The sequence below is a fragment of the Pteropus alecto genome, unplaced genomic scaffold (genome assembly GCF_000325575.1).
Source record: "Pteropus alecto unplaced genomic scaffold, ASM32557v1 scaffold23, whole genome shotgun sequence".
Lineage (NCBI taxonomy): Eukaryota > Metazoa > Chordata > Mammalia > Chiroptera > Pteropodidae > Pteropus > Pteropus alecto.
The window spans coordinates 5,977,119-6,002,048 of NW_006435837.1; the positions used below are offsets into that span (position 1 = coordinate 5,977,119).

Sequence of the window (24,930 nt, forward strand, 5' to 3'; positions counted from 1 at the left end):
TAAGTTTTCTTTCAGTAAACCTTTAATATGTTCTAAAAACCCTATCTGTGACAATATTTTGATTGTGGCAAACTATCTTGGTTACAGTAGGGCATCTGAAAGTACTGAGCACAAGTATAATTGCTGCTTTATCTCTTAAAAGCTTCTCTAGTTTAACGTTTCAAAAATTACAAATTGAGATTTCCCACTTTTGAGTATAAGGAGATTCTGACACTGTGTCCGCCGTAGCACGGCAGCCTCCTTCTCAGACTGGCCACATTAGCTAGGGATGCGACATGCTCGTCATAAACTACTATAACCGTAAACGGACAGTGATGTTGCGTATAATACTAACTCCATGCACCTAAAACAAGCTTTAAAGACTTAGTTTGGTTCAATGCTCTATTTCCCTTTAAGCTATTTTTGTTACTTGACTGCACGTGCATAAACATGCCACACGGAGCGGCATCCATCCTTTGGAGCCTCAGAGCACGTCAGCCCTCTGGTGCCGCCCAAGTGGCTCAAACATGTAAAACAGTTCTCAGAGAGCCTCATCTCTGCTTCGTGGTGTCATTATCTTTTGAAATGTGTGCTATTAGAAATATCTGATTTCGCAGGTTTGTGGCCTCCCTGGGAACTTGGTTCCTCTTAATATGGCAGTGTGAACGGGAGTGGGCAGTGGGTACCGACTGGAAGAGCAGAGGACGCACCTGTGACTGTAAAGACACTGTCGGCCGAGGACACCAGTGTTTGGGTAAGAAGTAAAAAGCACCAGGATGCTCGGCTGCCCTGAGTGTATCAGCACGTTAGTCCAGTGCATTTCAAGCCGTAAGGTCCATTCTAACCCCCGGGGGTCTTGGTCACATGGAGTCTGGGTCAGCAGCTCTGCGTTTCCGATAAACTCCCAAGACAGGCTGCCCATACTGCTTCCCGAGCCAGCAGCAAGCAGTGAGCTATATAATTCCCCTAGTGTGATGCGCTATGTTCGTATTTTAACGTTTTGTGACACTTACGTGTTTTTATGCGCAGTGTATATTGTTGGCTAAGTCCCAGGCATGAAATAAATACTTAGAAATGTTCCACCAAACATGGTTACAAATTATTTTGCCTTTTAAAGGAATACCACTTCGGTTACCTGTATAATTTACAAAAGCAGAATATTTTACTCCTTGATGAATTCATAAAAATATGGCATTAACTATTTTTTTGCTGTGTAAAAAGTCTTATTAAATCCTTTTATTATCACAGGGCAATGCACAATTCAGTTATTTATAAATGCAATATCATGGAAAACTGATAGTAACAATGATAGTGTTTTTACTGTCATTTCAAATTTTGAATTTTCTCTGAAATCCTTTTTTTGTATTTATTCAAATTCATCAATAACAATTTTAGTGCTTATACTAAAAGTCAAGCACTGTCACATTCTGATCTGCTTACATCTAGGATTTTCAGCTACTTCAAACACATTTGACTTGCTTCTTTCCTTCCAGCAAGCTCTATTCGAAAACAAACCTTTCTCTTTAAAAGGATTACTCCAGATGTTGCCAGTCACATCTCTGAACCCAAACTCAGTGATCAGCAACTATAGCACCGCAGGAGAAATCTCCTGATAATGGCGGCGGTGGTTTCACAGAACACGTGAGTTTACTGCTGCGACCCAAGTGATCCCAGCTGAGATAGTCTGGCTCGTTCACACGTGTGGATCCCAAACTACAAACGCTTGGACCTATACTCACTCAGTTTTCTCATTGACTCTAACTTTGCCAGCGGACCGCACAGACTAATTTTTGTGGGGCCAAGCATATAAATATGTACATCTTTCTTATAAAGAACTGTCTTAATTCTATTCCCCTTTAAGATATAAAGGCTCCTTGAGAAACATGAAAGGTTTGGGAAGCAAATGCTTTGGAAGTTAAGCCACCCTGTTCATCTCGAATAACCGTCTTCCGTGAAAATGGGCCTGATAGTTTAGCAGAACACTAGTAGCACTGCATGAAGTTGTACTCAGAGGAAAACAATTTTATAAAGACTGGCAGTTTAATTAAGACAAAGCTAAGACATTTATATGTGGCGACGATTTAAACAACAAGACTTTAAGTTGAACAGGCTTCTGGTGGTCATTAATACAAAAAGCATGAGAGGCCCTGCTTCCTACAAAATCCGTCACGTGAAATTTAGGCAAAAAAAGTATTATTAAATGTGGTATAGTTAAATGAGAAAGAAAAGGCCCCAGAGAAGAATATTTTTGCACAGTATTTCTCAATGTCAAATTGTGTGACGTTTATACTATTGGAATCACTGTGATTATTTTATCTTTTGGCTTCCAGATGAAGTTTCAAAAAAATACCAAGAAAACAGTTCTGAAAGTGCTTTGTGTTCAGTTCTTTGGTACAGTTTGGTCATTTTCATAGTTATCAATCTATTAAGTACTTTAACGTATACGTATCAATGCAAACGCAGTAAGTACAAATATTTAGAAAACCATAATTGAAGAATATATTTTTGACCTCATGGAAAACAGAGCTCTAAAATTTTACTTATGTTTCTGTGGCTAAGATATCCATACTGACTATAAGAACGTCTCTAATTGGATTTATATTAAAGAAATATTTCATAAAATATCCCTTTTTGATTTATTAGAATAACTGTTCTATATACTTTTTGAGAAGAAAAGGCGAGTTTCAATTTAAAAAAGAATTCATAGTTATACTGTTTCATGCCTTCGAGAATTTAATGACGGTTACAGACTGTGAAGGATAATGCTTGTTTCAGGAGAAAACTAATTGTCCTCCTGCAGCAGTTTTTCTATTTCCTTATCCCAGTTTTCATCTCGTTTTTCTGACTCTGTCACCACTTCATATTCTTGAAGTTCCTGTTGCAGTTCTTTTTCCCAATCTGCAGAGTCTTCTAAAAGAAACAAAGTAGGAGGAAAAGATTCTCTCTGAACTTATTGCTCTAGCTTTAACAACTCGGTCAACTACTATGGCCTAGGGAAGTCCTAGTCACAGTAACTTAACATCTCAGGCTTCCTCACGGCTCCAAAACACTGACCGGATTTTAACAGTGGCCAAGAGAAATATTAGAGAGAAATCTGTTAAATGTAGAACCAAAGGTATCACATGTCGTCAGGGAGTCTGGGGTGTTATTTCGCTTTACCTAGGCCTCTCTTTTACCGAAATTTATATGGATAATTGATAATTAAAATTTGCAAATTAATTTTTACCACCAACAATGATGATGATGATAGCGAAAACAGCTCATGTTTTTTGAGCACTTACTGAGCCAGGTACTGCGTTAACTACTCTCTGCATATTGCTCTATTTTTTTTATCCTTAGAACAATCCGTGGACTAGATACCACTATTACACGCATTTCACAGATGGGGAAGTAGAGGCTGACAGAGGTTAAGGGACTTGCTCAAGGTCACACAGCTTGACATCAGGTCTGCAGGCTCCAAGGTTGGTGCTTAACCACTTTAACAGTAGTCTCCCTACAATGGCAAGGGACACTGGGACTGGAAGTCAGGCAGTGTCTTGCTGAAGCCTGGTCCCTCACATGAGGCTCCATCTGAGCTCTTGCACTGGTCTTCCAGGTTGAGATGTAGAGCTGCAACTTTCTGCTTGGGCGCTCAACATACCTGTGTGTGTGTCTGTGTGCGCGCGCATATGTGAGTATGTATGTATAGGATAAGGCATCTGTTATGTAGTGTTATAAAACAGTGAGAAAACAAAACAAACTGGATATTTAAAAAGTAAAGCTAGTCTACGGCCATGCCACCCTGAATAAGCCTGATCCCATCTGATCTCGGAAGCTAAGCAGGGTCGGGCCTGGTTAGTACTTGGATGGGAGACTGCCTAAGAAGACCACGTGCAGTAGGTATAAAAAATATAAAATAAGAGATTGTAAGCTGACTAGGTCCTTGCAATCTGTGAGGTCAACCAAGGCTTGCCTCGCCTAAAATAAATAAATAAATGAATAGTAAAAAATAAAAATTAAAGCTAAAATTCATTTTCATCTTTTGAAAATAAACAAACTTAGTACCTATAGAGAAAACAAACACTAAATGTTTCAATTTTTTGCTCAAGGTAAAAGAGTGTTGTGTAGCAACTGAACGATTTCAGAAAGGTTTATTAGGTGCTTATTGGGCGCCAGGCTCCATGTCACGTGCTGTGGGGGATAACTGACCCTGAGGAACTTACAATTTTGCCGGGGGCCGAGACAACTACTATGGAAAAGAACATGAAGTGGCCCAAGTCACAGCGAGGGCAGGAATTCAGAGAAAGAGCAGCTGGCTGGAGAAGCCAGGAGCCAGCTTCCCAAGGCTGGCTACTCTTCCCGCTGGCGCTCGCTGCCAGCTCCCTGAACCATGAGCCTCAGAGCTCCAGGAAACACTCTTCATTTGAAAGCCAGTGGAAAGCCAGTAATTTGTCCTGATGTGCCAAAGAAATCAGCTCCCCCACTGCTTGTGCTATTTTTCTAAATTATTTTAGTTTTTTAGAGGCAGCCTGCTCCTTCCCAGAAGCAATGCTCCTTGGCACTCAGCAGCCAGGAAAAGAATCTCCTAGGTACAATCATAAACCCAAAGAGGATGCCAGCTTTTAAAGCGGGGCGCCAGAGGTCAGTGTCTGCACATGAAAGGGGTGCTTGCTTCCTCCCCGCTCCTGCCCGCAGGCCCTTGGGGCCGCGAGGCCTCGCATGACTTAACCTCTCTGGGTTCTAGTGTGTCCTCTCTCTGCTTCCGCACATGCCTAGAGCAGAGGGGCGTGCAACCTGGTCACGTGCGCTAGAAGCCACCTTCTGGTTGGGCACAGTGAAGCAATTCTGATGCAAAAGTTATAGCCTATTTTTGTATATCTGCTTCAGAATAACAATTTTCTACGATCGACATCGGACGGGTAACAGAACGCTTGTTTTGTACCTTCGAGTACAGTCTCCTCCTTTTTGTCAAGCACCAGCTGCTCCATTTCCTTCCTCAGATCCTCTTGATCTAAGTTACAGGTCTCGAAGGCATCGCTGACAAATTCAGAAACCAGCGGGCTGGTGGAAATCTCCTCTTCTTCCTGAAATGCAACAGATAAGCTCTGGAAACGGTTTTCTAAGCGAAATTTATGTGCTAGGGCTCCCGCTTATGGTCACCTCACAATTTAATGCAGCATCGTTTTCCTTTCCTTCCTCTGCTAGTCGAATGCTCACTGCTCTCCAACCTTCTAACCTGCACAGTTGCTGGGTAACCAAATGAGTTACCGCCTGAACCTATTATGTTCACTCATAGTTTGGGTCACGCCAATCATTCTGCCCAATTCCCGACTGGCACATCTAGAATGAGATATGCCAGGGACTCGCCTCATGTGTCAGCTGTAGGTCCTTAACTATTCAAGTACTGGACCCCTCTTCTTCAGAACAAATAAGACCCACATTTATAAGTTGTTTGAAATGGTATCTCACAGAGTTAACACAGAGTGACTTCATTTCCAGACATTAACTACTAGGTACAACATAAAACTGTATTACCTCTTGAGTTTTAAGCTGAGATTTGATTACAGCAGGCGGAGTTTTGGGCCGTACTGCCTCTGAGAAGTGAGAATAAAAGAGACAATAATTGCTTGATTCAATTCTGAATACATACGTTCATAACAACTAAAATATCCACAAGTATGATGATACTAAATAATTTGCAGAAATGAGTTTTTAATGTTATGTTTTCAGGTTTTAAGTTAGTACAAGAAATAGCCAGGTGAAACCATCTCAACCTCTTTCTTTTGGGGACATGTTTACTATGTCGTCATATTTGATGCCCCTTATATAAGATTTCCAGCAGGAAATAACTTTTGACTTTAGTGTTAGCAAAATTCATCGAAGAATAGTTCTGCTCTTTCTTTTAGGATAGAGAAATAAGTTATTTACCAACTTTTCCTTTTGTCACAAATGCTAGAACGTACCAAGTACAGTATAATGCTCAATCACAGCTTCTCCTCTTTCAGAAATGACCTTGCTATCTCATTAACCTTACTAGTTGTTCAGTATCTACTGAACCCTGTCTTAAGCCCATTTTGTTACACAGGTAGTATTTGGTAAAATGGCATTCTCCAATAAAATGGATAAAAAGAAATAGTACAGAATGATAGACACCTGGGATTCATGTTAAATGCGAAATGCCAAATTTTACTGTGTAGAGCAAGTTCATTACGTTAGTGGTTTGTACAACTCGTGCCTCAGGGCACACAGTTTTGCATAATTATTTAAAATTCTATGAAGTCTCCAGCTGTAAATACTACTTATACAGAGCACGTATTCATTAAATGTCAAAAAATATGTCACAAAATCCATGTTATTTTAATTATCCTTACAGGTATTAAATGATTGCTGATATTATAAAACACTTTCTCTGAAGACCAGGGGTAAACTGTCACAATAAGGAAGAGTCCAAGCTGGGTATTTGTAACCTGCAGTAGCGCAGAGCTCAGTTCTGCTCCATAGACTCCAGTACTCGGGAAACATCGGGTTGAATGAGAAACAAAGAAAAGGCGTGGAATGAACCAGTGGAGGACGGAGGTATAAAATGTCACATGGTAAAGAGCAAGAGGAGAGATGGGAAGATGACTGGTGATCAAGGGAGAAATAAAAAAGGAAGAAATTAAAAAAGCGAAGAATGAGAAAAAGATAGCAAAAGAAAGGAGAGCCTGGCGAAGACGTGTGACTGGGGCCAGAGACCGGGCAGCAAGGGAAGAATGAATATTTCCTCTGCAAAGAATTTTCTATGTGATGACGTGACATTTCTGGCACATGCAAGATGAGAAGCAGATGAGTCTAAGATGACTATTTTTTTTTTATCGCCTACAGCACCTGGTCTTCCTAGGTGGTCTCCCATCCAAGTACTAACCAGGCCCGACCCTGCTGAGCTTCCGAGATCAGATGGGATCGGGCACGTTCAGGGTGGCATGGCCGCAGACGAGTTAAGACTATTTTTAAAGCGGCTCGCTTGTGCGCGGCGTTCTCTGTACCTGCGAGCGGCAGCGCGCCCTCTCTGCTGAGGCTCTTCTCTCTTCCGGCGGCCTGCTGCTGGGCAGCCAGGGCCGTGAGCTGGGCCGACTGCTTAATCAGGGAGACGCGGTAGAAATAGTTCCTCCAAAACACTTCTTCCTTCACGCTGTTAAAGACAGACGACAACACATTAACACATTTGAGCACGCGTGCACGCGAAAGCTTGCAGGGGTTACCTGTTGCAGTGGAGACTGGAATCGATGATCTTTAGGGGCATTTGCAAATCCGAGTGAGGCTCAAAGAAGATTCTCATTTGCTTTTGAATTGAAAGCTGATTAACAGGACAAAAAGCTATTGTCAGAGCAGCAAAAGAAAACTTCCAGAACACCAACGAAGCCTCGACTTTTCTACATATTTTAATGATACCAACGCTGCCCTCAGCAGAGGAAAACAGGGTGCTGCTGTGAAAGCAGCATGGTCAACCTGGGAGACTGCAAGAGTCAGGACCCCACCAATTATTTGCTGTTTACTGAAGAATTAAGTGCTATCAAGCGGTGAGAAGAACGGATTAGACTGTGGCGGTTGTTCCTTATGAAATGAAATGTCTGGCAGCTTGCAAAAAACTAGCAATTGCTAAGCATTGGCAATCAGGTGGGAGATGGTTGATGTGACATGAGTCTGAGCTAGATCCTTCTGCTTAAAAGGATATCATCAGGACAAATGGTAAAACCTGAACAGGGTCTGAGACTTAGATAGTAATAACGCGGAAGTGATCGTTTCCTGATTTGGATGGTTATATCACGGTTATGCAGGAGAATCCTTGTTTATTGGAAATACACACTAAAGCAAACGGGTGATGCATTCGGTCCCAAATGAGTCAGGAAAAAAGTTCTTTAGATGGTACTTCTCACCTTTCTATAAGTCTGTGATTGTTTCAAAACAATAACAAGAATAATAAACAATGATAACTATGCTCACCTCAGAGCAATTTAATGAAAGTATCGAGGGTAGGAGACAAAAGAAGACTCAGCAAAAACACACAATGCGTACCCCTCACAAACTGAGACAGCCAAGGAACAGCTCTGATGACCTGAGGGATATATGCAGTTTTTTTTTGCCTGGACAAACTGCTCGTTTTATATTCTAAAAATGCTTTGCTAGTAGAAATGACACAAGAGTAGGAGAGAATGCCTCTGTACCTCCTGGTTTACTAGAAGGGATGGAGGTTCTTAGATGGGAGGAAATCAAGGAGGAAAGCATGACAGGAAGACTTGGGAGGAATAGAAGAAAATCAGCGAGAACTGAGAGAAAACACTGAGGCCCAGGCTTGTGAATGAGGACAGGACTTACCTTAGGACATCAGAACATGGTTTCCAAGTCTGTGAAAGGAGAAGCTGGGCCAGGAAGCTAACTTTTCAAGTGCCAGAGGCAAAACGCAAGATTATTTACACAAACGAGGCCAGGTAACAAGGCTGCCAGAGGCAACCATCTTTTCTTTCATTAATCCCACAAATACTCGAGGTGCCACGTGCACCGGGTCCAGTGCTGGGGGATTAAAGGATGAATAAGACCAACGTAGATGGTGACAGGAATAATGACCTCTTACTTGTTCAGTTCTTACCGCGTGCTGAGCAGCATTTCCCAAACTCATGTGGCCTCACAACTCTCTTCTCATAAGGTCTTGTGCAAGTAGCGTGGCAGGAGGGAGACCTGGCTGACGTACAGTCAGCAGGGGTCAGAGCCCACAAGTTTGGCATAGCGTGCTGCGTTTGCTGGAGGAGTTACTGAAACCTTAGGCTGCATTAAAATTATACAAGACGCACTACAGTGTGCACTCCTGCAAAGCAGGCAACACATCATGTCCACTTTGGGGAACTCACTTCCGGAGAGTAATAATTCGTACGTGAGGGGGTACAGAGACTAGGACCCCGGGGAACAAATCCAACAACTGGGGCTTTCACCCGGACAAGTTCCAGGGCCTTACGCTGTAACATCACAGCTACACAAAAGTGAGATTAGCCTTCCCATGAGATAGTGAGTGGCCTGAATATTGTCAAGGTCACTTTTAATTCTGAGTGCTGTGAGATGAACAAGATGAAACAGTGTACTCTCTATCCACAGTGGATCAAGGCCAATGTTTGCTCTTTTTGTAAAACAAAACATCTTAATTGTTTTCTTTTCCAGAGTCTCTCCCTCCTGATAGAAGAAGTGGTGACAAGCACACTGCAGAAATATCTGGTGACCCTCTGGTGACATACTAAATGTTCTGAGAAGCCCTACAATAAAGAATCCATTGAAGGTACCAACTCTCAAACGTTTATCTGACAGCTTTTGCTCTAACGGACTGTTTTAAGGCATTCGTATGCTGTGACCAGCCTCTGGGAAACAATGTGCATATGTCATAGTCCAGGCCTGGAAAGGACTGTGATTTCCCTGCTGTCACCAGCGTGAAGGCCTCGGTGGGTACCTGCAATGTCCCAGCGGGACCCTGTCTCCGGCCGCGCTGCTGTCATAGGGAAGTGCTAACACAGTAAAGGTACGTGCGAACACATAGCAAGTGTTTTCTACATTGTTCCTGGTTAATGACGGCTTCTGTTCAGAATAAGTGTCCCAGATGGTCCAACCTGCACTTCTGTATGTCTGAAGGAAAAGTGCACAAGTCCTATATTTATGTGTGATGGCTCAGTTTGGTTTTATTCTGGAAATTTCAACAACAGTGGAGAGACTAGAACAAAGAACGCCCACGTGCCCGTGACCTAACTTCAGTAATTATCGGCGCTTTGCCAGTCACATTTCATCTATGCCTCTTCCCCTCCCCGCCACACATGCTTTTCTTTGGGTGGGGGTTGGAATATTTTAAGGCAATGCCAGATATATCCTTCCATCCAGATAAAGACATAAAAATAATAACCCTAATTTCTAAAGTATCTTTAACAGAATTTGCAGTAGGAAACCAGAATTATATTACTCAACGGGAAGTTTACTCGGCCAATGGCAGATCCAAAATACTATTTGCCAAATATCAATTCTCCCAAGCTTTAAAACATCTAAAATTACTGTCAGTAGTGAGGAGTCTAGAACTGTCAAAAACCATAGACTTTTGTGTAGCTGTGATGTTCCAGCACCTCAGGGCCTCTGGACAGTCCAAAGGGCATCAGCAGACAGCGCACTGCATGGCCCAGGTGATTCCGATGGTCTTCAAGCTGACGGAGCCTTCGGGTGCAAAGCCCAGCTGAACCCCAGCGCTTTGCTGCTCTTCTCTCAGGAAGGGGCAGCTATTCGGAATAGCTACGATCTGACATTCTGAGATGAAAGGGCTTCAAACAGATACATAGATAGGAACTGTTCAAAAGCCAACTCTCAGGATTTTATGAGCATAATAGTAATTCGCCTCCAACATGTTAATAACTATGGACAGAAGAGTTTCACTAAAAAGAAAAGATTCTATGGAAGTGTTGTTCCGAGTCTGGGCTCAAGACAGGAGGAGCGGTGGGAGGCCCTGCAGGAGTGGTGAGATGGCTTCGCATCCCACGTGGCAGAGACTGAGGGTTCTCCGTGACTAAGCCGCTCCGCACTCAGGGACGGGTGGCACAGCTGAGAATGGGGGTGTAACGCCAGACTGAAGCCACAGGGGCCAGACTGTCCCTGTTATTCTACCTGCAGCCAGGCAGGAGGCTGAGGAGTCCTCTAAGGGAAGCCACCAGGCCCAAAAGGCCTGTGGGAACACACAACCGCAAGCGCCTTCCAGCACGGCGCCTTCACCCACAGGACGGGTAAGGAAAGCCTGCAATGCGAAAGACAGCCCAAAGTGAACACGGAGATTCAGAGAAAAGAGCTCTCTCAAGAAAACCATACTTCATGTCCTCAGAGGACAGTAAGACACTGCATCCATATACTAAGAATAGAGTACTAGGAAAAAAAAGAGTACTCAATGAGACAGACCGCTGACTCTGAAAACGTGAGGCTCGCAATAAGGGATCAGAATTAGAAAGGCGAAGAGCCTGGGGTGGCAGAGGGGGAGGGGACCCACTGCTGGTGGCTGTCACGGAAGACTTTATGCTTGTACTGCACTTATGAGCATAATAGTAATTCGGGATTTGGGAGGGGGGCAGGCCTTCGGGCAGAGGGAAAGCAGCAGGTGGGGAAGAGGAGAACAATGCTGCTGCCAGGGAGCAGGGCCCGCGTCAGAAGAGGCGGCCCCCGGTCCCGACTCACGACGGGCCTCATGGACCTTCGCCGCATGCAGGAGACAGCGGTGCGTTTGTGTAGGAAGGTGTGTTGTACCTTCTAACCAGAGGGTAAAAGGGCGCACCTCGGCCCTTCTCCGAACGTCCTGAAAGTCCACTCCTGGTGTCCGTTCTGTGGTGCCCTGCGCGTGTGCGCCGCTGAAGGGCCGCAGAGCCCATCTCTACGAAGAGTCAGACTGCTCCAGCCCCCATCCCACAATCCTCCCCCCACACGGCGCACGCGACCAGGGAACCCACACGCATGTCCGTGAGCGGCGCCACTTCTAATCGGGAGCACGGTGCTTACAGTTTAGGAACAAGAGCGAATCTCATTCTGCTCAGTAGTTCGTCCTCTTGGAGCATGACCAGGGCGACTGGGTACATCTGGTCAAAGTCAAAATGAAACTGCACACCAGCTGGAGGGTCACGGAGGAAATTCCTCTTGTCCTTTGATGAAAAGGGGGAAACCACAGAATGCGATTAATATATAACAATGCACTCTCGGTTTGGCAAATATTGAATTCTCGAGAATTCAGCTGCGAAGTCCGCTGAGCTATTGTTAACCTCTCTGCTTAAGAGAGAGCAGAAAACAACTGATCCTCATATATTTTTTTAGTCTCAAGTGGAGAGAGCCTTGTGGGAGACCAGGAAATGCAATCGTGCAATTAGCTGAAATTACATAGTTTGAAATCACATGAATACGTTTTAGTAGGCACTATTAGGTATCTGAAAACTAGTGTAAATGATTTTAAAAACATTCTAACCCGAAGTTGAAGTCGGCTAACCACGGTGGTCATGTCAGAAAAGCGTGCGTGGACCAGGCCTTCGTCCCACACCTCTCAACACCCTGACAAATCTCTGCAAAGTTCCACGGGTCAGTCCTTGTACCAAGGGCCCAGGAACGCCCGGGTGACAGAGAGACACAGTGCGGCTTTTCCGCAGAGCGTGGCCAGGCTGGGGGAAGGCTCAGTTTTGGTTCAGTCAACAAACCCTCGCTGAGCACGAATGTTAGGGCCTGGGCCTCCACCCGACACCCCAGCTTCTTTGTCAGGACACTGTGAAGCGAGCATTTCCAGCCTCACTTTACAGATGAAGAAACTGTGCCAGGGGAGCAACATGGCTTGTCCAAGGCGGAGTGTGTGCCTAGCGAGGGGTAGGGCCAGGACCCCGAGCCTCCCCTCCGGGTGGAGCACACCTCCCACGCTGACTCAGCCGCAAAGCCAGCAGACTGCCAGCAGAACACCTGGCAGGCTCTGTCCATTCCAGTTTCATCTAGGACATTCACTTTGTTCTGCAAGAATGGAGCCACAGGTGTGACAACCTTACAGGGACAGCAAGACACTGAGACCCTGCCACCTTCAGCTGCCCACTCCTGCAGACTCTGCCTCCAGCAAGTTTCCGACGCAGAAGGCGTGGTGCCAGTGGGGAGAGGAGGAAAGTGAAGTGACTGGTTCCCCTCAGCTCTTCTCTGCCCTGCCGGATACCAATCTGCTTTGAAAACTATCCAACGAATAACAACTTCAAGTGAATTCTGCATGCTGCTGCACTGAGGTTTAGGATAACTTAAACTAAGGGTTAGATAACCCACAATTCATTAAGAGGTACAGTCAACACACTGATAAAATGTCATGCAAACATTTATACGAACATTCTGTCATTAGTGTATTAAAATCGGAGACTTGTTAAAAAGAAATTCGACCCAAGACTGTATGAGAGAAAGCACCCCCTTCACAGGAGACCCGTGTACGGCTTGTGACCCACACAGCCAGTACTTAATGTGGGAATCCTGGCAGGGTGCCACTGTGACTCTCCAATGACCCCGGGCCCTCTACACCCAACCTGGAAGAGCCGTGAGTCCGTGCCTCTCCTGGACCACTCCTCAGTCAGCCAAGAAGGAAACGAAATGAAAGAGCCAAAGTCCACGCTTCCCTGGATTGCCTGACCCTGGATAGGGCAAATTGCCTAAGAAATGAGGGTGACTTTGAATTCCTATGAGATGGAGCATGCCTCACACTGATGAGCGTATAAAAGATGTCTCCGAACCACTCCCTCTCCTACGGACCGAGCGTCATGACCAAGGCAAAAAGCTGCTGCTTTGGACCACTCGAACCATTAAGATTGACTGTTTCTATTTCTTTTCTTAAAAACCCACCTTTTTGTTGATAAATATGATACACACCTGTTTTTTAAAAATTCGAAACACCATAGCATCAAAAAGCCCACCATTCATAAACAAGCCCATGAAAACCCTCCTGGACATGTCTTTCTGCATATACACAGTGTCTCCACAAATACAATGGGGACATAAATAGGAAGACACTCCACATGCTGTGGATCACCTGTTTCCCTTTTTGCTCAGGGTCATGAACATCTTCCCATCTCCTAAGTAGATGTGTCTACACTGAATGAGCCGTAATTTATTTAACCATGCCCGTTTCAGCAGTCAGCATGTTGTTTCTAATCTTTCCTTATAAAGAACTCTGCAAGTGACATCACTTTACAGACAACTTGTATTCTCTTCTACAGTGATCTCGTTAGACTAAATTTCTGGTCCAAGAGTGGATTATTTTGACGCGTACGGCCCAAACTCTCCTCCAGAAAGATTGCAGCACTTTATGCCGCTGCTAAAGCACCAGTTTCGTCTTATCTTGCCCATGTTGGATTTTAACAATATTTTTGTTTTTTGAGAATTCCTACATTAATAAATCAAGAACAAATCTAAGCTTCAATGGATTTTAGTTATTTTACCTTCCGATGTAAAAATTTCAAAGCCTGGAATTGCCCCAATAATGTTTCACCCAAGTTTCTATAGCAGCCTTCTACTGGGCCTGGTTGTACACCAGAAAGAAACAGTGGCTGGGGTGCTGGCAGCCAGGGCAGTGACACACGAAGGAGGAGAGGTGTGTAAAGTCCAGGACCTTAGAAGCCAGCAGAGGGAGTTTAGATTTTAGTCTATGAGATGTGAGACGCCATTAGAGGATTCTATGTAGGGCAGTGACATGAAGTGATTTACTCCGTAAATGGACCCCTCTGGCTGCTGAGATAAGCCTGTATTGGAGAGGGGTAAGGACAGGACAACAGTTGGGAGGCCTTGGGCAGGAGATGATGGACCACAGGACCACAGCTGTGGCAGCAGAGAAGTGGACTAGAGAGAGCTGTATTCTGAAAACAGCATCGTCAGGACTGGGGCAGAGGTGGGAAGGAAGGTATGACTCTAGGAAGACCCCTAGGTTTGTGGCTAGAAAAAATTGGTGAATAACTAGAGTCTTACCCTGAGATGGAGAAGATGAGAAGAGGAACAGGTTTGGGAACAGAGAAGCTGGAGGGGACTTGAATGGTGAGTATCTGATATCTGCCTTCAAATGAAACAGACTTTCACCATCCCAATTCCCTTCTGGGGAGAAGCAGGCATGTGATGTCAATATCAAGTCTGGCCGTAATATGGTAAACAAATTACATGGTGTTCACACTAAACTCGAAAATGGGTGCTCAGGCCTTTGAAGGGCTTACTAATGGAAAGAAAAACCTTAAGATGCTCGGGGGGAGTACACTGGAAGGGAGCTGAAGCCCAGTTCTATGTGTGTCTGTTGTCTAGACTGAGGTTCCCTTAATGACTGTTTTAAAAATAAAAGTGGGTTAAAAACAAAGCCAGAAAACCACCGATAAAGTAAAAAGCTCTATTCACTGAGTCCTGTGCCAGGAGGGGTGCTTGGTGCTGATGATAGAGATTAAAGCCAGTGCCTGCCCACTAACAGTTTACGGCCTAGTGGAGGAGACACAGATAAGTGAGGGGCACATTCGACAGTCTCGGTCCCCACACCTGTACAATGGCAATAAAAGCTCCTACTTACCGCGGAGATGTGCAGCGAGGCTCAAAAGAGATAATGTGTGAGAAAGTGCTTTCTGAAACTGCCAGATCTATATAATTGTTAACTGGCATTGCTACATTCCCAAGAGAGATTTTTCTATGGAATTTTCTTTCCATTTCGGTTTCAAACAAATACATATAGCAGTTAAAAAGAAAATTTGGAATACGATCATTTCATTCAGAATTAAAATGCTGTCTACAAACTTTCTATGATAGCATATTTCAAAAGATTATCTATCTTAGTAACATAAAAAGCCGAAAGAATCATTTTGTGCAATAGGCCATACTTTTCCATAAAGAAAAAGTAACTTAAGCAAATTAAAAGTTAGTGACAAAAACCAGTGAAAGTTGATATGTACATTCCTGACATCTCAAAATATGTTTTAAATTATATAGAAGACCATTCTGCTAAAGATAAAGTCACTATAGGAAGAAGGTACCACTACATGGAATACCACAAGATACTTACAGCGGATAAGGCCAAAATTTGTTGTTGAATTGTTTCTTCATCATTACTATCAACCCACGGTGGCACTGCTGCTTCTAAAAGGTTTTTAACAGCAAAGAACAGAGGAAAACAGGTTACAGGGTTATAATATAATCCGTGGTTTGAAAAGTTTCCACATAACTATTTTAGCAACTTCCTAATGAGTCCCAAATATGACGATTCATCATAATTCTCAGACTTAATGTATCATTTGGTAAAAAATTACTTGAATCACATAGTGGAGAAACTGGGCAACACCTTGACCAGGTAACCAAAATCAGCATCACTAAGGAGAAAGATGGCCACTGTGGCCCTCTACACATGGTATCTTGAGAAGGACACATCATCTATGTAGTATTCTGGCCAAGAATACATAATATGAATCTATCTAATCGTGGGGAAATATCAGACAAAACCCAAATGAGGAATGGTTTAATGAAAAAAGGTGTGTATGTGTGTGGAGGGGATACTCTTCAAAAACATTAATGATGTAACAAAGAAAAGCTGTGGAAACGTTCCAGATTAACGGCGGCTAAGAGACATGACAAAAAAATGTAGCACTGTTCCCTGGACTGGATGCTGTGTTGAAGTGGAAAACGTATAAAGGACCTTACTGGGTCAACTGATGAAATTAGAATGTGAGCATTACATCAATGTAAAAGTTCCTAAAGCTGGAAAACTTTAACTATCTAGGTATACGGTAGTAGTTCTCTGTACTACTTTTATTCTTGCAACTTTTCTGTATATTGAAATTGTTTCCTAATACAAATTTTTATAAAAAGTTACCGTACTTGACTCAGGACAAAAAGTGATAAGGAAGCTGCAAGATGAGCCGTTAGGAAATGAGAAAAGCGTTGTCAGCAGTGAAAGCAAATGAAGAAAGAAATGGGCTAATCGGGAGTGATGAACAGTGCTGGGACCAAATCCTCCGACGCTTTAGAAGAGAAGTGCTAAGAATACCAAGACACCTAACACCCAGCCTGTGTCTCTGGGGCTTGCAAGAAAACAAGATGATTACGACTCAGCACCATTATCGTGCCAGATGACAAATGCCAATCGCCTGGAGAGGGGAGTCCCATGGGGTTTCTGTGGTGACTTGAGAGCACATACTGGACTAGGAGGAGGAGTTCAGTGGTGGGTGTGTGATGGGGTATTCAAGGGGTGCGGCTGTATCATCTGAGCCTGGAGCAGGGCAAGAGGGCAGAGCTAAGCCTACGGAGGTGGGGGGTCAGCACAGAAGACATACGCGCAGAGGGTCCTCGTATTTTTTGCAAAAATAATCCCTTTTACTATTATGCTGCAAAAGTCAAATGGAAGAGACGTCCTATTGTGTGCTAACTGGTAGAAAACTTCAGTGCTGCATGGATGGACAGACACATGGGCAGCTGGACAGACACCCAGCTCATTCTTCAGCTAATCCTAAACAAGCAAATGGCGGCAATTATCATCTAAATTCTGTTCATTATAAGATAAAATAAACATTTTCATACTTTAAAAAAACATTAGGGTAAAGACCCTCTAAAATTTTTCTTGTACTATTTAACATTTTGGTCTCCGTTTTAAGTCTTATTTACCTTGGGCAGCTTCTCCTAGCATTACTTATGCTCAGATAATGAGGTCCTCCCAAGGCCTAAGCTACTGTCAGGATAAGACGCCCCTCACACCCCCTTCCTCTGAAACTGCTCTATTTAGATGACCAATAACCTCCTGGCTGGCCAACCCCACGGACATTTCCTAGTTCTTCTCTCTCTAGGCCAGTTCCCTTCTCTGAAAAATGGAGATAATAGTAAATACTTCATAGAGTTATTGTGAGTGTCAGGCAAACGAATGAATGTGGAGCTCTTACACAGTGCCTTTCCTCTCAGTTGACCTTGAAATTCTCTCTCTCTGCTTCTCTCCTAGCTGTTCTCTCTCTTGGCTAAATGGACACTGGTCTTGATGGCAGATTTGTTTTGTCACTTACCAGCTGAGTGACCTTCAACAAATGACTTACCTTATCTTTCCTTTTATTAAAGGAAATAGTACATATAAAGTGCCTGCCGCTTAGCAGGCGCTCCGAATCTGTCAATCCCTTCCGCTCCTCCCCTCTCCTCCCCTCCCCTAAACACCGCAGATCTTTCACCCCATGCCCTTACAATTCCTATCTCAGAGGCGACACCCAAGCTCCTACACCAGGTCCCCAAGCCAGGGTGATTTTTCCACTTCCCATTAATCACTAAGTTATGCTAATTTGTATGGTTTATTTGTCCCAAATTGCTGTTTCATACTTTTGAGTTTACCTAGGCACGACAAATGCCTGACAGGAACTTGTCACAGGACTAACTAGTTCATTTAAAATTTGTAGCACTGCTCAAACCAACTGAATTATTTTACCCTACTTCTGCCAAATTTAAAGACAGTTTTGTGTTTGAGCTCCACTAAACAGTAAAAGTAGACATTTTGAGATGTTATAACTACAAACATTTAAACAAGCATTTGTCAGTAAAGAAATGTATTAAGTTCCCCAAACCCCCATAACTTTTCATGGCCCTCTGTCACAATCCTGGAAAATTCCTTCATTTTTTTCTTCTGAAGAGAATGGGAAGGAAGTCAACATTTGCTAAGTGTACATGAGACACTGTGCGGACATGTTATAAGTGAGAAATGAAAGCTTACTCTCTTTTTCAGGGCCAGATCCTCAGAGGGGCCATCACTGGCTGGCTTCGCCCACCATTCCAGCCGCAGGAAATGATTCTTTCCTTCTTTTAAACCTCGAAGTTTTAGGGGTTTGTGTCCCCCACTAGTCTTTGCTCTACCAAAGGATGGGGGTCGTTACTTACACATTTTTGTATTCTCAGAGACTTATTGTAGTGCCTGCATGTAATAGGCGCTTGATAAAACTTAGCAGGTAAGTAAACCGTGTCTAACAAACCTATACTATACCTGATTTTTTTGTATTCTGCTCTTCGACAAATTTTTTCTGTTCCTTCTGGAAATCTCCTATAATCGTCTGTCAAAAAAATACATGAAGAGTCAAATTACCTTGAAAAGTTTATTATTAGATAAGAATTACATTTAAGATTTGTGAAGTCTGAAACATTTTATTCATTTTCTTCAAAAAGGATAAAAAAGTGATAATTCCCTCTTTCCACAATGAAATGGTTTTTGACTTTTAAGTATACAACCCCCTTTATGAAGAATTATCTTTTCAAATGCAAAAATCGAATGAATTGAAATTAAAATTTTGCATTATTCAAAAAAATGAGACAGGTCAAATCTCATTCTAACAAATTGTACAAACAACAAAAATATCTAATAAGCTATCTAAAGATTAGCTGATGACTTCCTTAGTTCAAATAATTATCAACATAAAGGAAATTCCCTAGGCCCTTATTTTACTGTAAAAAATGAACAAACTCACTCCTTAGCATCTTAAAAGGGTCGTTCCTAATGAGCCTAGGACTTTAAAAACTTTTCCAAATGATGCAAAAGCATAAATATGATCAGTACTTACGGTTGAAGATTAAACTCATAATATGAAAAGTTTACTATTACCCAAAGCATCGATATATTTTAGACTATAGTAAAATAAAAACCAAGGTTATTTAAATTGGATAATTAATATCATAGCTACTTGTTATACAAAATGAGAAAAAAACAAGAATCTCAACTATTAATATTTTTATCAAGATATATCATACTTGGGTTAATAAAACTCATAAGAAGGGACAGTATTAGCTGCTAATGAATTTCATAAATTTCTACTACCAAAAGATTTAAATGTACCTTGTCAATGATGTCATCTATCTTTCCTTCTTCTACTGATTTCTTTATCGTTTGTGCTGTTTCGGCAACTGATTCAGTTAACTTCTTTGTAGCGGCAGTTGCAAAGGTAAATAGATAGTCTGTAAAGAATAAAAAAAAGGTCTATGTTCCATTCAGTTACAAATACAACGGTTTATTGTATTTGTAACTTCTCCCTTAAAGAGCTCTAAGAAGTATCTTAAACCACAGAGCATGTTCCTTGTTAGTTAGGACTGGAAACAAAAAATGGAAAACAGTGACAGTACTACACTTTCTTGGTGGATTAGCCATCCTTGTGGGGCCTTCTGTTCATCTCTTTCAAAGACCCTTAGCAAGCTCCCCAGTTTTCCCCCAGTAGCTGTTTCAAACTGTGTTGCCCTTCTCCAGTCCCCAGTTCTAACTTATCTCAGTAAATAATCTTCCCTCCAACTTCACAAATAAGATCAAGGTTCCTTTCTATTTTTCTTCCTTTTTAGATCTTAAGTATCCCATCTTTATTTTCTCCTTCTTCCCTCTTGTTCAAAGAAAAAAATGCCCCTCCTTTCCTAGATTAACCCATCCCATGATAAATCTGGTGGATTTTAATAAATAGAAATCTTGGCAAGCCCTAATATAAATATAAATCCTTCTAATAATAATGAGCAAATATGTAGAACAAAATTAAAACTGAAAGACACAAACTTTCACCTTTCCAAAACAAAACTAACTTTCCTGAAAACTTGAAAAGACATGTATGTCAAGGCTCTATTGCACGAGTATATAAAGGCCTATTTGTAGAAAAATATCCTTTCCAAGTCCATACTCTGTACAATCTGGGCCACAGGTAGTGACCCAGGTAGCTGGACCTGCTGGGGAATGCTCCAAGGCAACTGGCCTTTGAATCTCATCCCCTGGGAAAGACTCTGTAAGTTAGGGCAGTCTTGCTTCTGCCACTTGCACCTGCTGAGGGGGCGGGGGAGGGGGGCGGTGTGTGTGTGTGTGTGTGTGTGTGTGTGTGTGTGTGTGTGTGTGACTCTCACAATACTCACACAGGGAGAAAGTCCAGTAGGAATGGCAAAGGGAGCTTGGCATACCTGGTTAACTTCTCACTTTGCGTGGCACTTGCAGAGAATCATGCAACTTGTACCTGGAGCAGCAATACTGCTCAGCAACCATTTCTCCCACTTCCCACATCCCTTACCATTAAACAGTCTACTTTCTCCCACTGTGTCTGGTGGCGTCCATCTGTCAATGACATCAACACTCCATTGTAACTACACCACAGGTCACTACTTGTCTCCAGTCTCATTCTCCCCCCTCCTATTCTACATTCACGACCACAAGAAATTCTTGAGTTTCTCCGAGAGGCCTGAAACATATTTCTTGGTTTGAAACACTTTTATCTGTCCTTCCTTTACCTGGCCAACTCTACATATCCTGTGGGTCTCTGCATAGTTCTTGGGATATGTTCCCTGGCTCCTTGCCTGGAGCAGGCACCCAAGATGTGTTCTCAGCACCCATGTTATCTGATCAACAATACTCATGACACTCTACCGATTGATTACCTGGCGAATGTGTCTTCTCAGCTAGACTGATGGCCCATCCTAAGCCCGACTGGGGCAGGGGTCAAGGCTGTCTGATTCACCGACGGAATGACCAGCAAGTATTTAAGGATGGATGAATAAGGAGTGACATAATAAGTGCTGAGCTTAGGAAGATCCCCCATTTCTCTTCGGCTATGACTACTCTACTTGCCCAGAGGAGTATGATAAAATGGGTAGACAGCCACACTTTGTAAAAATATCCTTTGCAGATAAAGAAATCTAAAGTTCTAAAACAGCAGGGTTACCTTTAAGATTTCTCAGGAATACATTTTGAATTAGAACTGACATTTTTTTCCTAAGGGAGGACTGTCATTTAAAAACTGGTATTTTGGTATAATAATCTCAACTCTCGGATCTTAAGGACTCCGTGGGTGGATACGCTGAACACACTGAACATGGAAGAAAGCAGTTTTTGGCTCAAAGAATGTCCACTGCTAAACAAAAGATTTAAAGACAACCAGAGGAACAACATTATTCATTAAACGGAGGCACTCAAAAGGGGGAGGGAAAAGCTCTCCCAGGAGTAATTAGAGAGTGGCCTGGATTCCGAAGTCACAGGGAGAGGGAAGTAGGAGAGCATGGCAGGAGATTTTCAGGTAAGAAGCTCATAAAAACAAGAAGTGGTTTATTAATTTTGCCAAGACATCAACTGACACCAAGTTAAAGATAGTTTTTATTAAATGGTTAGAAAAAATTCAGACTAAGATAAGAGTTAACAGGAAGTAACAGGAGTATAATGTCAACTTTTGGAACTTAGGCACAAGAGAGGGTGAAACCAAAGAAAAGGAAGTAAAACATCTGTGAATGGGTACGCCGCCACAACTTTAAGGAAGGAGGGGGCAGATCGCAGACACTGAAAGTAGTCATTTTATCTCCATTTTCATGATGTCATTTTAGTCTTACGATCATCCTGAAAAGAGTCGGTATAATCTGCCTATTTTACAGGTAGGAAAGCTGAGGCTCACGGAGGATAAATGATTCGTCCGTTATGATGGGGCAGACCCACCTCATCGACCACCTGCCCAATAGCCTATCCCGGGACTTCTTTCTTGCCAAAGAAACCCCAATTTTGATAGGTGCTCATCAAATCTGAGGGTGGTCTTGGGACCTTGGATGCAAATAATCAAGGTCTTCTCATTAAGCCTGTTTGTTGGACTTCCTGTAATTTACAGCTGAATTTTCTGTAAGTGGCAAAGATATCACAATAAAGAGAGTAAGCAGTGTAAGACACTCAGACACAGGCTATCTGCCTCTAGAAGGCAAGCTGGTGTAGGAATTCCAGACTGCCTCAAGTCAGATGAGCAAGTGATAAGGGCCTGCAGAACGGAATGGAATGATAAGGGTAAAGAAAAGTGGGAATGTTCTCAAAGGTCAGAAAACATATAAGTTTATCAGAGTAAAGAGAGGAAGGTAGAGTTAAAAGCTTGCTGTTAGAATGGGAAAATAATCTGGTTTCTAAGGCATATATAAGCTTTAGAATATTAATGCTCTTATGAAGAGGCTGGTTAATTTTTCAAAAATACTATGTTTCATACAATTTTAGAATCTTTGTGTTGGAAGGGACTTCAGAGGTTATCGAATTCAACCTCCTATCAAGGTAGTCTCACTTCCAGGGATGGGAAGCGCAGGACTTCGAAGGGTGGCAAATAACTACTATTATCTATCTCTAATTCAGAATTGGGGATTTTGCTTCTATAGCAGACGTGTATTTTCTTATGCACACACTAACTTCTGGAGCTCTCTTAGTCGTAAACTAAGTTAGGTATCTAGAACTTGAAATGCACTTTCTCTACAGAAAAAGAGGATGGCCTAATTAACACAGTTCCACTGCAAATACTAAGAGTACTTTTCAAAGGAGAAGGAAGAGGAGATGACTTTTCCTCTACTCCTGGGCATGCACTGGCCTTAGGGATGGTTTTGAAAAAGCCAAAACTCATCTTTGGCCACCCTCCCACTTATTTAAGCTGTGCAAAGAACTCAGATATTTAACACTCTCGGAGGTACGGGTATTTCTTTTTTTAAGAAAGAGTAAAGCTGTAATTTGGTGGATTTAACAAAAACCAACCAACCAACCAACCAATTCATGAATAAGAAGTTGCTTTGGGGCACGAGGCCTGCAGGGAGGCAGGGAGGAGCTCCTCGGTGAGTTCTCCCATAAACTGCACGGCTCTGAAGCAAGTGATCATATGAAGCCCTAAGTTCATTAGGAGGGAGGGCCAAGGATGAGAAGGTTTGGTTTTGGATGAGGGAGCGGAATGTAGGCTTGGGTGTCCACCACCTGTAACTGGTGAGTTGCCTAAATTCATAGATAGGTCACCATCAACCAGAAGTATTTAGGGTCCAGTCTCGAAGGGAGGCACTGAACAAATGTTTACAGAAAAAATGGGGCTCCTAGAAGAGTCCATGTAGATTTTAAAAAGCTAAAGGAATGAATCTACTTACCGAGACTCAGGCTCAGAGATGTTTCAGTTTTGAAAACATAGATGGGTCTTTTTAAAGATAACATACCTCTCAGGATCAATATGTAGAAATAAAAAATATCTGATCATCTCTCTCGTCTTTCTGAAGATTTGTGTATAAACTAGAACCTTTAAAGCTTTTTAAAATCACATGAATATCAGAGCCAAAACAGCTCTCATTTATTTGGAAACTTTAAACTCACAATGTGTGTGTGGGCAGGGAAGGGGAGTATTTCATCTAAACTCAGCTTTTCCAAACAGCAAGAGTCTGGTGAAGAAAGAGATCGCAGCTTTAAGCTCCAAAGTAGACATCCATACCGAATATATTTATTAAAAAATATTCATTCATTCAAAGGTCTTTATTACTAAATACCAACATGAGGTTCAATAAAGCCCTAAATTTTAAGAAGCTACTTTTGATACTCCCCTGAGATAAATGCAAATGGTTCTCTAAGTTCTATGAAATCAGGTAAACCTCCATATCCTGCTTTTCCTAACATGGCCCCGCTTTTATGTATCCCAGCAATCTGAAATAGCCTCTCTGCTCTGGTCAAACCCATCTCACAACTCTCCAACACGCCAAGGTCATGTCTTCCCAATTTTCTACACAGGAAATAGTCATTCCCTCTTTAGTGATTTTTATTACATAGCATTTAGTTTTGTTTCTCTTGTGCACTGTTTGGGGGCCTGAGATTATGTACCGCCGTGATTTGATGTTATGTCTGTTTTCCCTGCCCCACCGCTTTGTGAATGTTAGAGCTTTTCTTAGATAAATATGTTTCTTCACTCTCAGGCTGCAGACTCCTCTAGTGTAATCTTTGCCTTTTAGATTTTTTAAAATGCTTGTTAAGTGTAATACCTACCTTTGCTTCAGTTCTCCCACTTGTGCTGTCTGCTTCAGGGCCGACCTTCTCAAAGACGTTTTTGTTGACTATTAAGCCTACCAAGGTCTCTTCGGAATCAGAATAACTAGAGTATGTAACTAGAGTATGTGTTTATCCTTCAAGCCCACTACTTTTACCCTCCTCCCAAACGAACCACGCAGTAAACCCGGGGAAGAGCACCCGCTTTGAAATGAGACAGGCCTAGGTTCAAATTCCACTGCTACCGCTTCCTATCAGTATAACTCAGGGCCAGGATCTCTGGGTTTGTTCTCCTAACTCACTGTAGTGTTTAACAGGTCCCACCTAAAAAGGAGACGGAGCCTGACCGAGGCCTTCGATAATTGTCTCGATTTACTTCGGACAATACATTCCGCTCTAAAGGTAAAAGGGCACTTTTTCAACCAACTCAAGCTCTCCAACGGCCCCCGTCCTAGGGGTGGGAGGCTGTGGAGGCGAAAGTCGGCGAGTGGAACAAAAAAGATTTGACGAGTAAAACCTAACGACGTCGGGCCCCACCGCTTTATTACGGCCCTGCTGCCAATGTTTAGACTTCGCAAAGAACGACAAGACAACTCACCAAGAACTTCAGGCACAGGATCTGACGGCTAGATGAAGCTTCGGTCTTGCCCGTCATCGACCTCTCCCGTCGGGAAAGGACCGACAGACACGCCTTCCTC

At 42.8% G+C, this 24,930-nt stretch overlaps 1 protein-coding gene, 1 non-coding gene and 1 pseudogene across 3 annotated transcripts in view; 1 reads left to right on the forward strand and 2 right to left on the reverse strand.

Moving 5' to 3' along the window:
* SYAP1 (synapse associated protein 1) overlaps window positions 1-24,930 on the reverse strand; it is a 25,321-nt gene continuing 391 nt past the window's right edge. Inside the window, exons 2-9 of one of the 2 annotated variants that reach the window (XM_025046612.1) lie at window positions 19,310-19,428; window positions 18,467-18,533; window positions 15,527-15,600; window positions 11,497-11,636; window positions 6,984-7,129; window positions 5,494-5,552; window positions 4,901-5,042; window positions 1-2,886 (exon numbers count right to left, since the gene is read on the reverse strand). In XM_025046612.1, coding sequence (XP_024902380.1) covers window positions 2,762-2,886; window positions 4,901-5,042; window positions 5,494-5,552; window positions 6,984-7,129; window positions 11,497-11,636; window positions 15,527-15,600; window positions 18,467-18,533; window positions 19,310-19,428 — 872 coding nt within the window. In that variant the 3' untranslated portion in view covers window positions 1-2,761. Of the gene's footprint in view, window positions 2,890-4,900; window positions 5,043-5,493; window positions 5,553-6,983; window positions 7,130-11,496; window positions 11,637-15,526; window positions 15,601-18,466; window positions 18,534-19,309; window positions 19,429-24,930 lie in introns of both variants that reach the window. The other variant, XM_006911638.3, reaches the window with a different exon arrangement.
* On the forward strand, window positions 3,743-3,861 carry LOC112479592 (annotated as a pseudogene).
* LOC112479596 lies at window positions 6,814-6,932 on the reverse strand. The gene has a single exon (XR_003046238.1). It is a non-coding gene; the product is annotated as a 5S ribosomal RNA (ribosomal RNA).